This window comes from Callorhinchus milii, unplaced genomic scaffold (genome assembly GCF_018977255.1).
Source record: "Callorhinchus milii isolate IMCB2004 unplaced genomic scaffold, IMCB_Cmil_1.0 Scaffold4, whole genome shotgun sequence".
NCBI lineage: Eukaryota > Metazoa > Chordata > Chondrichthyes > Chimaeriformes > Callorhinchidae > Callorhinchus > Callorhinchus milii.
In genome coordinates, this window is record NW_024704745.1 from 75,955,986 (window position 1) to 75,971,465 (window position 15,480).

Here is a 15,480-nt window from a genome sequence, read left to right on the forward strand (position 1 = left end):
CCTGTGTTTCTGTTCCCCAGGGAGAGAGAGCGGGAGGCCTGGCTCTCCTGCAAAATACCCGGTAAGACCCCCCCCACACACAGCCTAACAGCCCCCCCCCACACACACACAGCCTAACAGCCCCCCCCCCCCACACACACACACAGCCTAACAGCCCCCCCCCCCCCCACACACACACACACAGACTAACAGCCCCCCCCCACACACACACACACACAGACTAACACCCACACACACACACACACAGACTAACAGCCCCCCCCCCACACACACACACACACACAGACTAACACACACACACACACACACACACACAGACTAACACACACACACACACACACAGACTAACAGCCCCCCCCCCACACACACACACACACAGACTAACAGCCCCCCCCCCCCCACACACACACACACAGACTAACAGCCCCCCCCCACACACACACACACAGACTAACAGCCCCCCCCCCCCCCCCCCCCCCCGAGGCGCTGGACAGTGAAGGGTTTGCACCCTCGCTGGGAGTTGGGGGGGGGCTGTTAGTCTGGGTGGGGGGGGGGCTGTAGGAGGTTGACCAAAGGCACGATCGAAAAGGAAGGTCTTGAGACGAGACTTGAAGGAAGCAGAGGGGGGGGGGGCAGGTCCAGGGGCTCCAGCGTGGAGGTCCGGAGAGTGGGGCAGAAGGGCAGCTCGCCGAGCGGAAGGAGGGGGCGGACAGGTTGGTAAGGTTTTCGGGGGTCACAGAGGTCGAGAAGGAGGAAGATTGTGGAGGGGCTTTGAAAGTGAGGACGAGGATTTTAAACCGCGACCCCCTGGGGGACGTGGAGCCGCCGAGGAGGGGGTGATCGGCTCACGGAGTCCGGTCCAGGAGGGAACACGAGCTGCAATTCCGCGTAAAAAAATGATAAGGGGTGAAAAACAGATCATTGGCCCATTAGTCTGTGCATAGAGTTACACAGAGTGGCATATAAACACTGGCAGAGTAGTTTGCCACTCCGATACCCCTCTTCGATACAGCTCTTTCTACTCAGTGCATCAACTCTCTTCTTAAGTACGTTGATGTGATCGCCCACAGAAATACACCATCACTCCATTTTGCACTGCAATGCTTTGAGACGTCCTCCTGAACAAAATTATTAATATGCATTTTACATCAATGACGACTTCCAACAAAGAGCACCTTCGACATTCTTACTGCCCTCTGCGTAAAGGTGTTCCTCCTAAAGTCCCTTTTAGACCTGTTTTCCGTATCTTAAATGTATACTCTTTTTGTTTTGGACTTGTCAACAAGTGAAAACCGCCTATTGACGTGGAGTCCTGTAGCTCAGTGGTCAGAGCGCTCGCCTCGCAAGCGAAAGTTACCTGGGTTGGATTCCCGGGCAGGGCGAAATGTTGGGCAAATTTCCTTACTCCACACGCCTCTGTTTACTTAGCAGTTTCTTTTCTGGGATAATCATAATCCCTTCAAAAAAAAATAATTTGGTCACCTAATCCAGGACTGTTTGTGGGACACTGTTGTGTGCAATTGGCTGCCACGTTTCACCCACAAATATACGGTCAATTCACTTTACAGTATATTCTGTGAAGCGCTTTGAGATGTCTAGAAGACGTGATAAGGCACTGTATCAAATGCAAGGATTATTATTATCCAATTATGTAATTGCTTTTGCATCAAATCATAGATTTAAGCATAGGAAAAGGCCATTTGGTTCAGTCATCTTAAACTAGTGCTGGTTAATTCACAGAAGCTTTCTACTTTAATTCCAATTCTCTGCTGTTTCTCCCCATGCAAATCCTTCAAATGTTAATCTGATTCCTTTCTAAAATGTTACAATCTCTGCCTCAATAGGACTTGTGATAAAGCCATATTCTTAACAACTCACTGTAAACGGTGGTTGTGATGAAAATGATATGATGCGCTATCAGATATTCCTCCTTGTAATTAAAGCAGCGCCTCTTCGAGAGGGCTCCTTCACCACTAAAATATTTCTTACCAAGTGCAAATTTGTTTTCATATCTTTGTATGAAATGTATAAATGCTAAACGTATTCTCGTTTTTTTTGTAAGGCAGAGAAAAAGAACTGAACACACAGTCTTCCACTGCCCCACGGCTGTGCATTTGATATAGTGCCTTATCATGTCGTTGAGACGTCTCAAAGCACTTCACAGAATATATTGAAAAGTGGATTGTGTATCTTGTGGGAAAAACTCGGCAGCCAATTGCACACAGCAGTTTGTGATATGAACAAAATCATTTTTTGGTCCCATCCTTTGTCCCCTCCAGAAAGTGGTAATTTAAGACAGCCGACAAGTAACAGTGGTCTTCTGGTACTTGGTTTAGTTTATTGCGAGTGATCCAAGGCTATTTCAACCATTAGAATACAGCCACAGCTGAGCCCTATACTGTTTTTTTAATAGATGTCCACATAATGAGCTTTCGATAGGAGTTGCGTAGTACTACAATTCCTAAATAAATAATAATAATTTGGTCACTCAATCCATGACTGTTTGTGGGACACTGTTGTGCGCAGTTGGCTGTCGCGTTTCGCCCACAAATATACAGTCAATTCACTTTATAGTATATTCTGTGAAGTGCTTTGAGACGTCTCAACGACATGATAAGGTGCTATATTAAATGCAAGGAATATTATTATTACCGTTCAGGAGCAAGAGCCCCAACTGATGCAAATTATAATGCCCTTACCACCAGCGTCAGCGAGCTCAGTACAGACCTCAAATCAAACCTGGAGCCCTTCTGATCTTTGAATCTGAACTACACCACATGGTACAGTGACCTGCTGAGCCATCGGGAATGGTAATATCAAAGGTTTATTGAAGTACAGAGCTGAACGGTTTACAAGCCAAGTAGAAATTTAGGATGACAGACCAACCAGCTTCAGGCTAAATTAATATACAGTCAGGTGTTTTGGATTCTGAAGTTGTCATTCTGAGGGTGAATACAAGGGGTTCACAATACTGTTATAGTTCAGCTCAGTGCTGATGCCACAGTGATCTAATTTTCATAGATTGTACATTGCCTGAAGTTGTCTGCACATTGTTTCTGTGATCTTTGACTCATGCTGTTTGTAAACTCAGTATGAGGCAAGTTATAATGCAACAGATTGTTTGTAATTGATATAATAATAATCATTGCATTTGACATAGCATCTTATCACATCATTGAGATGTCTCAAAGTGTTTCACAGATAAAACTGTAAAGTGGATTGACTGTGTATTTTGTAGGCGAAACGCGGCAGTCAATTGCAATGTCCCACATACAGTTGTGGATTAAGTGACCAAATTATTTTATTTTTTTGAGGGATTTATTTTCCCGGTTAACGATCCACCAATCGACTAACAAACCGGGTTCCAACTTAATGCTTGGTAAACATAGGTATGCGGAGTAAGGAAACTTGCCTAAGGTTTTGAGTAAGGAAACTTGCCTAAGGTTTTTGGATGTCTTGCATAGATTTGTGGTCATCTCACATTTGAGGAACATTTCTTTTCGTGGACAATTCAATCCTTCATGTCATTGTTTAACGATTTAGGAAAACCTACCATATATGGCTCCCTGAAGTGTCAAGGGGTTGACAAAGATGGTGTGCTGGTGGTCACGGCCTCAGAAGGATTTGAAGTAACCGAAGTTACAAAGGTGAAATCTTTCTCTGTGTGTTTTGTTCCCTCTCTCCAAACAAACAAAGTGAATGATTTCAGATCATTATACTTATATTATGCTTTATATTATTGTGCATGTAAGAAAGATAGAAGCCCATGGTATAAAAGGGACAGTGGCAGTATGGATCCAGAACTGGCCGGGAGACAGAAAGCAGAGAGTGGTGAATGGCTGCTTTTCTGACTGAGTGTACAGTGGCATCCCCCAGGGATCGGTATTAGGACCACTGCTCTTCTTAATATACATAAATGATCTGGACTTGGGTATAGCAAGTACCATTTCCAAGTTTGTGGACGACACAAAGTTAGGTAGGGGAGTAAACAGTGAGAAGGATAGGAGCCAACTGCAGGAAGACATAGACAGAATGGTAAAATGGGCGACACATGGCAGATGAATTTCAATGTGGAGAAATGCAAAGTAATGCATTTTGGTAGAAAGAATGAGGGGCAATATAGGCGGTAATACAATCTTAAGGGGGGTTAAAGAACAGAGAGACCTGGGGGTGCAGGTAAATGAATCCTTGAAGGTGGCAGGACAGGTAGATAAAGGTCTAAAAAGGGCATATGAAATACTAGGCTTTATAAATAGGGGTATAGAGTACAAGAATCAGGAGGTTATGATTAACCCATATAAAACACTGGTTAGGCCTCAGTTAGAATACTGCGCCCAGTTCTGGGCACCACACTATAGGAAGGATGTTAAGGCATTGGAAAGGGTGCAGAGGAGATTTACGAGGATAGTACCAGGAATGAGGGACCGTGATGATGAGGAAAGGCTGGAGAGGCCGGGGTTATTCTCATTGGAGCAAAGAAGGTTACAAGGAGACCTAATAGAGGTCTTCAGAATCATGAGGGGATTGGATAGGTTAGAAAAGGAAAAACTGTTTCCACTGGTGGGTGTGTCGGTGACTCGAGGTCACAGATTCAAAACAGTCTCTAAAAGAAGCCGAGGGGAGGTGAGAAGAAATGTGTTCACGCAGCGAGTTGTTCAAATCTGGAATGCATTGCCTGAAAGGGCGGTCGAGGCCGATTCGATAACTACTTTTAAAAACGTGGTGGGTGGATGGGTATTTGAGGAGGACGGGTTTGCAGGGTTATGGGGAAAGGGCTGGGGAGTGGGATTGACATTACATTGCTCTTTTCAAAGAGTTGGCACAGACTCGATGGGCCGAATGGCCTCTTTTTGTGCTGCACAATTCTATGATTGTTTTTTTTTCCTTTGCAGAAAAGCATTCGAATTTCCTGCCCCGATGGAAGCACAGTCTCAAAATTTCTTGTTCCTTACACATCCTTTTCTAGAATCCAAAATGAAAGTGTAAGTCTGTATTCTCTTATGATTGAATAGCAAAAAATAACTTAGTGTAGAAACAGCCATAAGCTAATGATCCTATGTTGTGAAGTCCTATAGTGTAGTTGTTAGCCGCTCGTTTCAAAAAGAGAGGACTCAGCTTTGATTCCTGGGCAGGATGAAGACTTAGCCAAGTTTCATTACTCCACACGCCTCTGTTTATCTATCAGTAAGTAGGAACCCAGTTGTTAGTCGATTGGCAGATCGCTTTCCAGGGGTAATAATCCTCTTCAAAAAAAATGTGGTCACTCAATCCACGACTTAGTGGGACATTTCTGTGTGCAATTGACTGCCGTGTTTCGTCCGCAAAATACACAGTCAAACGACTACAAGGTATATTGTGTGAAGCGATTTGAGACGTCTCAACGACATGGTAGATGATATATCATATTAAAGGATTATTATTACGTTGTCTGACCCGGTTACCCTGTTAAAAGACAACTCATTTTTACAGAAGTCTATTTATAGTGTGGATGGGTTGTGAATACCCACTTTATCAAAACTGAAGTATGCTTCCTGCTCTGTTGCTCATGCTAGAAATGCTTGTGAGAGCAGGCATGACCTTGAGCTTTCTGCGCTGTGCTGCTGTGATCTGAATTTCTATAAAATTTACGTTGAAAGCAAGGATTATTATTATTTTTGCATGCTTCTGTCATATCCTTTCTCTCCAGTAGAGATCTTAGAGACCTCTATTGTCTTGACTGTCTGTCTATCTGGGAATCTGTGTGTCTAGTTTTGGCATATGTCAAGAATGACTCCTGTTCTCATTAAAGCTTGTGTGATTACACACTAAGCTGTTCAGAATTTTGATTTTGGATTCAAAGAATCTATTTTCAGCCATCTAGGTTCAAACTCTATATGTATTCAAATGTTCATCTAGACGTTTAATCCATGCTCGCTCAAGGGAATTGCCTCCTGCTTGTCCCTCATGCCCTACGTTCCACCATTGGCCGCCGCACTTTCAGTCACTATGCCCTGAAACTCTCGAACACTCTTCCTCTATCCCACCGCCTTTCCCCCTCCTCCATTTTCAGGTCCTCTTCGACCTTGCCTCTGGTCACCTCCCCTCGACTCGACATGGGGCTCCGCCACTGTCAAGCCCTCTGGGACGCTACCTTGCGTGGGGGGTTGGGGATCGCTATATAAATGTAAGTTATTGTTGAAACGTATATGATCTTGATTTGTTTTTCTTGTCTGATAGATAATTTGCATGGATGTTTCCAGTGGAGGTGGACTGGGAGTCTCATCCAGCACAGATGGAACGTTGAAAATCTGGCAGACTAACAATGGAGAAATCAGGGTTTGTCAAATGGTTTCTCACTATTTTACATTTAATCCTGTTATTTTTTGAGTGGCATCTTGCAAAGGAATCCTGTATTCTAACTGTTAACTGAACCAGCTCAAGAAGGGATTGCAGCCTTGTCAGACACTCCCCTGTAAGGGATTATTGCGTTCTATTTGCTCAATAAAGCAAATCTTTAAATATGTGTTTGCAATGACTAGAATAACCTCCTTCAAGAATACACTGGCAGTAATTTAATCGCGTTTGCAAAGGTTTTTGTGCTCGTTAGCAAGTGTCTGTGTAGACATCAGTAGCCATGGAATTGACACACAAGGCCCACATTTGAAGGATTATCTTTGTCTGACTAAATACTTGTAGAGCAATTGTCAACAGTTGGTTGCTGGACATAACTTATTCACTGACCTTGTTATCTGCGTCTCTTCTAAACTTGGAGTCCTGTAGCTCAGTGGTTAGAGCACTCGCTTTGCAAGCGAGAGACCTGAGTTCAATTCCAGGCAGAGGGCGAAACCTTGGGCAAGTTTCCTTACTCCACACAGAGCCTAATAATAATCCCTCCAAAACCAAAAACAATAATACAAATTGGTCTTTTTCAATCTACGACGTTTGTGGGACATTACTGTGCGCAATTGGCTGCCGCGTTCGCCCACAAATATACACTCAATTCACTTTACAGCATATTCTGTGAAGCGCTTTGGGACGTCCTCCCGACGTGAAAAGCGCTATATCAAATGCAAGGATTATTATTATTATTATTAAACTTGGGCTTAGTCACTATTGTCCTTGGGGAAGGGAGAGAAGTAAGGATCTCTGAGGCTGAGCTGACTCCATGGTAAAAACCTTAGCAATGGAATATTGGAATCAAATCAATCTTCTGTAGCTGTCTTGCTCGTCCAGTTTCTGAACCAGGCAGGTCTGCAGTACTCCAAGGAACTGTTGATAACAAACCAGCAGGACTTGGAGGAGCAAACCAGTCACTGGGACAGGGATTCTTTTCACTTGACTCCTGTTAACCCTGCAAACCAAAGTCTTAATGGGCAGGGGCAGGATAAGGTAATTCTAGCTGTTCAAGCAGGGGGACGGTTGGCCAGACAGTGTTTACAATGACAAGCTGCACAGCTAGCTGGTTAAACACCAGATGTACCCCAACACACTCTGGGATCCGCAAACCTCCACTCTTGCCAATCTGCTCCTTATGCTTCTCGGGATTAGGGAAACAGGATGCATTCCCACTAGAGACTGAGTGTGTACTTCATTCCAGACAAAGAGAAATGTCCATGCATATGTGGAACTCTGTGCCGTTTGGATTCTTGGGTAAAGTTTTGTGTGTGTGTGTGTTAGACACGCTGATGACCAAACGTTGCCTACTTCTCAACAGCACTAACAAGGTCATTTTGTTGGTTGGTAAACTACAAGTGACTCATGTTTCTAGCCAATTATTTTTTAAACTTTTTAGAGGAATCTTGTGGGCCACGTGTATGACGTGAATTGTTGCAGGTTCTTCCCATCGGGCATCGTTGTTCTGAGTGGAGGAATGGATGCTCAGCTAAAGATCTGGTCAGTTGAAGATGGAAACTGTGCGGTGACACTGAAAGGACACAAAGGAGGTATGCAAAGCTAATTAGTAATGTTATCAGATTCTAAAGGAACCATAATGTAAGTCAGTAATCGAATTTACACTATGTTGAAGTTTGCTGAGGATCCTCTTCGGTGCCCCTGAGGTGCCTGAAGACCTACCACTTCAATCGTACCTATGGTCACCTCCCCACGGCTCTGCTTCATGCTCCGCCACTCTAAAGCGCTGTGGAACGCTACCCTGTGTGAGGGGTGCTATATAAAAATAATAATCCTTGCATTTGATATGCACTTTTCATGTCTTCTAGACGTCTCAAAGCGCTTCACAGAATATACTTAAAGTGAATTGATTAAATTTGTGGGCGAAACGCGGCAGCCAATTGCGCACTGCAGTTATAAATGCAAATTATAGTCCTTGTTCTTTAACGGTGTAAAAGATTTTTGTACCATCAAACACAAAGTAAAGTGTCTTGCTATCCAAAAGTGTCAAAGTGTAGTGTGTTTCTTAATGTTTTTTTCCTGTCAAAGCAGCTAATTTTTCAAATCTATTTATTTCATTTACAAAAATGAGAGAGATTTGCTATGAAGGAAGGACACACTGTTTTTCAGGGATCCTTGATACAGCAATTGTAGAACGTGGACGAAATATCATCTCGAGCTCCAGGGATGGGACAGTAAGGTTGTGGGATTGTGGAAAGTCCGCTTGCCTTGCAGTTCTCGCAGACTGCGGGTCTCCTGTCAATGGCTGTTCAATTGGCATTGTTGAAAATACCATGAATTTGGGTTCTCCCGAAGAACCACCAAGTGAGTAACATGCTGGGGAAACTAAACTTCAGAGGGTAATATTCTGGTAAAGGGAAATGACATACTCCTAACTTATTAAAATATTAACTTTAGTAGCCTGTGAAGAAAGACACTGACAATGTGAAATGTGATAATGTGAAAATGATGGCTTGACTGTGAGTCTCAGTACATTCTTGGTGGGAGAACAAAATCTGTCTTGTGGGGGCAGCTAAGGTTGTATCAGGTAGTTGAAAAAGTTGCCCTTCCTTCACCCTCCCCCATCACATTTTTACAGGAATAATAACAATCACATTTGATATAGCGTCTTATCGTGTCTTCAAGGTGTCTCAAAGCTCTTCACAGAATATACTGTAAAGTGAATTATCTGTGTATTTTGTGAGCGAAAGTAGAAAATCAATTGGCTGCATAGAATCTGATTAACAGAAAGATGTTAATCAGCCTATTGTGTCTGTGCTGGTCCGAACTCCCCATTGAAGCTATTTATGCCAATCCCATTCCCCTGCTCTTGCCGAATCACTGTGTGTGAAGAGTCCATAGTGTAAGGGAAACGTATGCTAATGTTACATGCGATTTATGTTCTTATTTTAGGAAATAGCATTATGGGGTATAGTACATAGGTAGTTTGGGACATATGTGCATGTGACCATCAGGAAGGTGGAAGGCGAACTAGATGGACCTTGGTCTTTTTTCATTTAGCATTTCTTATGTTCTTATGTGTGTGGGGGGGGACAGCTGTATGAAATTAGGCCATTTTGATTCTTGTAATGGCAGCCTAATTTGAATCAAGACTGCTTACTTTTATTGGAAGTTAGTTTGTCCGTGTTGCCTGAAAATGCGCAATGTGTCGTTGAACATGAAATACCAGTGCATGACTTTGTTTAAAATGAGTTTTAATTTTTTTTTAAATCGCTTACCAGGTGAACGTGAAATAGGAACCGAAGGGAAATTGTTACTTTTAGCACGTGAAGACAGGAAACTGGAAAGCTTTGGTCTTCATTGCAGACAACCAGTGAGTGTTTTCAATTCCAAAATTGTTTAATTTCCTTTTAACTCTGTTAATCTGTTAATAGCTTGTTAACAGATTGTGTTTGCAGTATCATAATTCTGTAATGTCTTACGTTCATAAAATCAATGAAATTTATAGTGCGGATGGAGGCCATTTGCCCCATCAAGTCTGCACTGTCTCTCAGAGAAAGCTGTTCATTCAATCTCACCTCCCAGCCCTATCGCCATATCGCTTCAAGCCTTTATCTTTCATATTGTGTGTGTTTCACCCATAAAATATACAGTTAATTCCCTTCAGAGTGTATTCTGTGAAGCACTTTGAGACGTCTCAAAGACGTGATAAGGCGCTATATCAAATGCAAGGAAAGTCTTGGGGTGGGGAGAGGAGTGGGTGTATGAAAAGACATTTGATGGAGCAAGCAGGAGAGTGGGATTCAATTAAATCACTCGAATGGGGGAAAAGACACCGGCACATCTTCGGCCAAATGAAGGTTCTGAGCACAGAGAGAGATTAATCAGCCTCTTGTGTCTGTGCTGGTTCTAGCTCCCCATTGAAGCTATTTATGCCAATCCCATTCCCCTGCTCTTGTTGAATCACTGGATGTGAAGAGTCCGTTATGTAAGCCTATGCTGTACAATTTTGTGAGGCTAAGGTTGGCGATTTAATTTTGGGTACTGCAGTCTGATACAGTACTCCAATTCCCTTCCCACCCCTCCTTCATTATATTTAAACTGCAAATTCTTAAAACATAACTAATGTTTTCAGTGAAAGAATCCAAAGATATCAGAAATTTGCAACAATCCTCTGTCTTGTGAATTGCAGATATTTGTGTTTGAGGGATCCGATGCCTTCAACTGTTGCACGTTCTTGTCGAGCACACAGCTCCTCGGAGGAACACAGGACGGCAACATTTATCAGCTGGATATTCGAAACACACAGTCAGTAATCAATGTGTTGGTCTGCTTCACGTATCCCGCCCTGCCCGCCCCACCATCGGTGGTTGGGCCTTCAGCCTTTCTGCTCCCACTCTTTGGAACTCCGTTCCACAGTCCTTTAGCCTCGCCCCCTCCTTCAAGTCCCGTCTCAAGACCTTCCTCTTCGACCGCGCCTTTGGTCACTCTCCTTCCCTCACCCTCCCTGCCCTTCACCCCTCCTGATCCCAACCCCCAGCTCGGGTGCACATCCTTGCCTGTCCAGCGCTTTGGGATGTCCTCCCCACAAGAAAGGCGCTCTACAAATGTAATTTGTTGTTGTTTATGTGGGAACAATGAAGTAACTAGTCATCTAAGAGCAGCTCCCATTTGTTAATGTGTTGTAATTGCAACTTTTTTTTAATGAAAATCGACCATCTTTGATTTGTTGACTTAAGTCCATCTTGCACCTCCTCACTGTCATAGCTATTAAATGTTTAGGGTTGTTTTTGCATATAAATTAACAATGATGGATTGGAGCTTTTTTTTAAAAACAAAGACTGTAATTAAATGTAATTATTTAGCATGAAATGGATTATAGGGGGCAGTTGAAGAAATGCCTCTAAGGCTAACATTTGCAGGTAATTAAATTTATAACAATGGTTTCTGTCATGAAATGCTGATCTCTATATAATTGTATGAGATGTCTTGGATGGGATTTTTAATAATTTGATATCCAGTTAAATGTCATGACATTACATCTAACAATTTTTTTTACTGGGGACTGAGTAAGCACAGTGTCTTAGTGGTTGGCTCAAATGTTAGTGTTTGGTAGGAATGGTCTCTCTTATATTTTTCAGAATGCCTATACAGACTATCCATAGATCGGGTGCCCCAGTGCTCTCTCTATTTCCCTGTAGAGAAGGCTTTATGGCTAGCCACGGTAAGATTGCTTTTGTTTTGCTGTTTTTATACATTTCTTGCACAGAATAATTTGTTTTAAAGAGTAATGAAGTAAAATACTGAAAATAGTAAACTGAACTTTCTTCCTCCATTCACATTTTATAGCCCTACTTTTGATGGTATATTTTATGGAGGAGGAGGGTAACTTTATTTCACTTTCCCCCGTCCCTATCCCCCATATTCCCCCCATCTTGCATATTCCCCCAAAGTATTCCACTGTCTATAGTTCTCTGTATAGAAACTCTTGAGAACCAGAAACCTCTATCCACAATAATTTAAAACATTTGGAGTTTAACCATGCTGTTCCTTTTGAGTTCTGGTAGTTTTTTAATGCTTTTTTTTCTTTCAGAAGATTATTTTCTATTTCATGATGTTTCAGATGTAGTTTTTATTTTATTTTTGGTCAGTCGGATATCTTGGCAAATGCAGCAGCCCATCACCATGCTTAAAGAGCATCCAAATCAGACTGAAAGTTCCACATACATGTGCAGTTACATGTGGAAATTTCCCTGTGTCTTTAATGAAATTTAGCGCACTCCCTGGAGCGACAGATGTTGCTTGCCAAATTCTGGAGAGTATTAGGTGCAGGATGGGAAGAGCCAAGGCTTGGAGACCCCAGAGTAAAAGTTTGAGGAACTGCTGGAGTTTAACCAGCTAAGAATGCATATCTTGCATTGAGAGCACTGTCTGACAAGCATCCCGCTGCTTGCCTAGCTAGGACCACCCTACCTGTCAGGACTTTGGTTTGCAGGATACCAGGAGCTGAGTGGGAAGAAACCCTGCTCCCAGTCAGATTTTACTGCTGCATTTGCTCCAAAGTGATGTGCCTGGCAATGCAATATTGGAATTGAGTTGAGCTTCAGTGATGGTCACAGTAATCCAGTTCCTCAACCAAGCACAGCTCTGTAGTATAGCATCAAGATGCTGTTGATGATGGACCATCCAGTCTGGCTCATCAGCAGAACTTGGAGCAGATCAGTCTCTGGGGCTGGGATTTTTCCCACTCAGCCCTATATCCCTAACCCTCTCCGGATAAGGTGAGCACGATGTTATTCCTTCAAGGAAAGTGTGCACTCCATTCCAGACAAATGTAAATTTCCATGCGTACTTGGCATATTTGGTAGTTTGGTTTTAAGCTTGGTGATGGGCTTTCATGTGTGTCAGCCACCTGGCAGACCAAAATTCCAAGTGCCAATATGAAGCACACTGAGAAGATAAAGTCAACAAACCATTCCACTGCAATCTAAGTTATGACCTATCCTGTTACCAGGTGATGGAAGTTGTTACATAATTCAGCAGGATCAGGATTATTCCATTGAATTGACAGGGCCCGACTCTGATCCCGTTTACAAGGTAAGCAAAACTAAAGACCATATGACATAGGTTGGAATATAAGTTTTTTAGAAAATCTGATTTATGTTCATAATAATGCATCTTGTGCTTTTTACATTAATTTGCAAATGCCTTCTGATGTAGTAACATAATAACAACAACTTGCATTTATATAACACCCTTCATGCTGGGCAGTGTCTCGGAGCACTTAAACGTAACAATTCAATAAGACCATTGGTCTGTTTTGCCGTCTATTTTCTCTCCTCTGAAAGGAGCTAATTCCTGCTGCTGATATGAATATTTTGTTAACTTCTGCCAACTTTTTCTACCAAAACTTCAGAAGATTCCATCTTATTTGTAGTGAACATTTGTACATTTAACTATTCTAATCACTGTAAGAACATAAGAATTAGCATGACTGTTTACCAGGAAAATGGAATTAAAAAGATTAGACAGATGTTTTTATCCCATTTCCCTGACTTTTCTCCATACTCTTTAAAGACCCTGCTTTCCAAGTAGTTATCTGTCTCTCTTCTAACATTCAATTGATCTGCCTTTACATCCTTCCTGTGCTTTTGCTGTGTGGAGTACCAACAAGATACCGGTACTGTACATTGTAATTTAATTCTGCTGCGTTCCTTCACTTGGCTGAACGCTTGCAACACTTCTATTTTCTCAGTGCTTAATTTAGTACATTTCATAACAACTCCGCAATATATGTTCTCTGTGTTGTATTTCAGGCAGTTTTATGGGAGAATTTTGCCTACACCTGCTCCAGAGATGGATTTGTGAGGAAATACCAGGTACCTGGTATCTAAACAATTTGCGCATTGTTCAGGAGGAACTACCTTCAGACGAGGATCTTTCAGTCCCAATTTAGTGTTTTGTAAGGCAATGAATGTAAATACTTGAGACAGTAGATTATTATGCGTCATCTGGGAATTATTGTGTTCCTTGCGTTGTGCTTCGACTGATTTGTGTGGACGTGAAGAAGAATTTCACCTGCCATTTGCTTCTTGGTAGTAATCCTTTTCATGACATTTTGAATGTTTGTTTTCAAACATGTATCGGTGAAATCACTTCTTACTCTGTACTCTTTCATCGTCTGTGTTAAACACAGTCCAAAGAGGCAATCGCCAATGCTGGAAAACAAATAAATGTGATTCTGTAGCTCTGTTTCGCTTTTTAAAAAAATGAGGTGCAATTTTTATGCCTTTCTCATCAAATTAAAGTTTGCCTCCCTGCAAAATAAGTACAATTAGGAGTAAAATAAACCTAGTATATATACTCACACTTTTGACATTTAACATCTTGACCAATTGGGGCAGGTAAGCGAGAAGCTTACCATTCAGTGATTTCAATGGCAAGCTATGTGGTCTTTGTTGGTCAAACTCCACCGGTACCCCAACAGACACTGCCTGGCTCTTACCAATATCCGACTCTGCAATTAAGTAAGCAGGGTGCATCCCTCTGGAAAGAGCGAATACGCATTCCATTCCAGACACGGGATCTCGTTGTCTTGGTGGCATACATCAAGCTCTTTCAGGTTTGCATACTGTTAAGAATGATGATTGGTTTTCCCATGGTCAGACAACTGGCTAACCAAAAATAAGCTGTATGTTTTGCCTTTCAACTAATTCTATATTGTATATACTTTAAATTCAGGAAGGACAGACATCATTTTTGATCAAATGACTTGCAATGGTTCAAACTGTTTTATTTATGGCTGTTAGTGGGACATTGCTGTGTGCAAACTGGCTGTTGCATTTCGCCCACAAAATACAGTCACTGCACTTTACAGCATATCCTATAAAGTGCTTTGAGATGTCTCGATGACGTGACAAGGCTCTATATCAAATGCAAGGATTATTATTAACATCGAAATTTGGAAAGCATTTAATCCGTTTGTTTAAAACATGAACCCTAGAGAAATGTTTTAATATAAATGTTACATGCAAAGACCAGCCATCTTAATAGCTCTGCCTCCCCATCAGCGGGTGGGCTTCCAACCTTTGATACAGGGACGCTATTTCTTCTGGTGGGGAATCCAAAACAAGGGGGCATCGTCTTAAAATTAGAACCAGTTCCATTTAAGAGCGAAATCTGGAAGCATTCTTTCACTCTGAGATCTGATAGAAATATGGAATTCTTTCCCACAAAAGGTCGATGCTGGATCCATCCTTTGCTTAGAGCACTCGCCTCGCAAGCGAGAAGATCCAGGTTTGAATCCCGGGTGGGACTCAACCTTAGGCAAGTTTCCTTATTCCACTCTCTTCTGTTTACCAAGTGGAAAGTAGGAACTCGGTTGTTCGTCAATTGGCGGTTTACTCAATTGGTAACAATCCCTTCATAAAAAATAAGCAAATCAACAAATTTGGTCACTCAATCCACGACTGTTTGTGGGACAATTGGCTGCCCACAAAATACAGTAAATTTAACGTGAAGCGCTTTGAAACGTCTCAATGAAGTGATGAGGGGCTAAAGCAAATACGAGAATTACTATTAGTATCAGATGTGTAAATTTGCGTTCTTTTTTTTCCCTTATAATCAGTATTGTATTTTGGGGCAGTTGGC

General features: G+C 42.2%; 1 protein-coding gene across 1 annotated transcript; it reads left to right on the forward strand.

Annotated features, from left to right (window-relative positions):
* Positions 1 to 20: 20 nt before the first annotated feature.
* On the forward strand, positions 21 to 14,048 carry LOC103177149 (proteasomal ATPase-associated factor 1; the record flags this gene model as incomplete). The annotated part of the gene is given in 11 exon segments (XM_042334714.1): positions 21 to 61; positions 3,544 to 3,647; positions 4,893 to 4,982; positions 6,217 to 6,315; positions 7,772 to 7,922; positions 8,500 to 8,694; positions 9,612 to 9,703; positions 10,523 to 10,638; positions 11,472 to 11,554; positions 12,845 to 12,927; positions 13,647 to 14,048. Coding segments are annotated over 11 exon segments (1,132 nt in total), but the record flags the coding sequence as incomplete, so codon positions are not given.
* Positions 14,049 to 15,480: the final 1,432 nt, after the last annotated feature.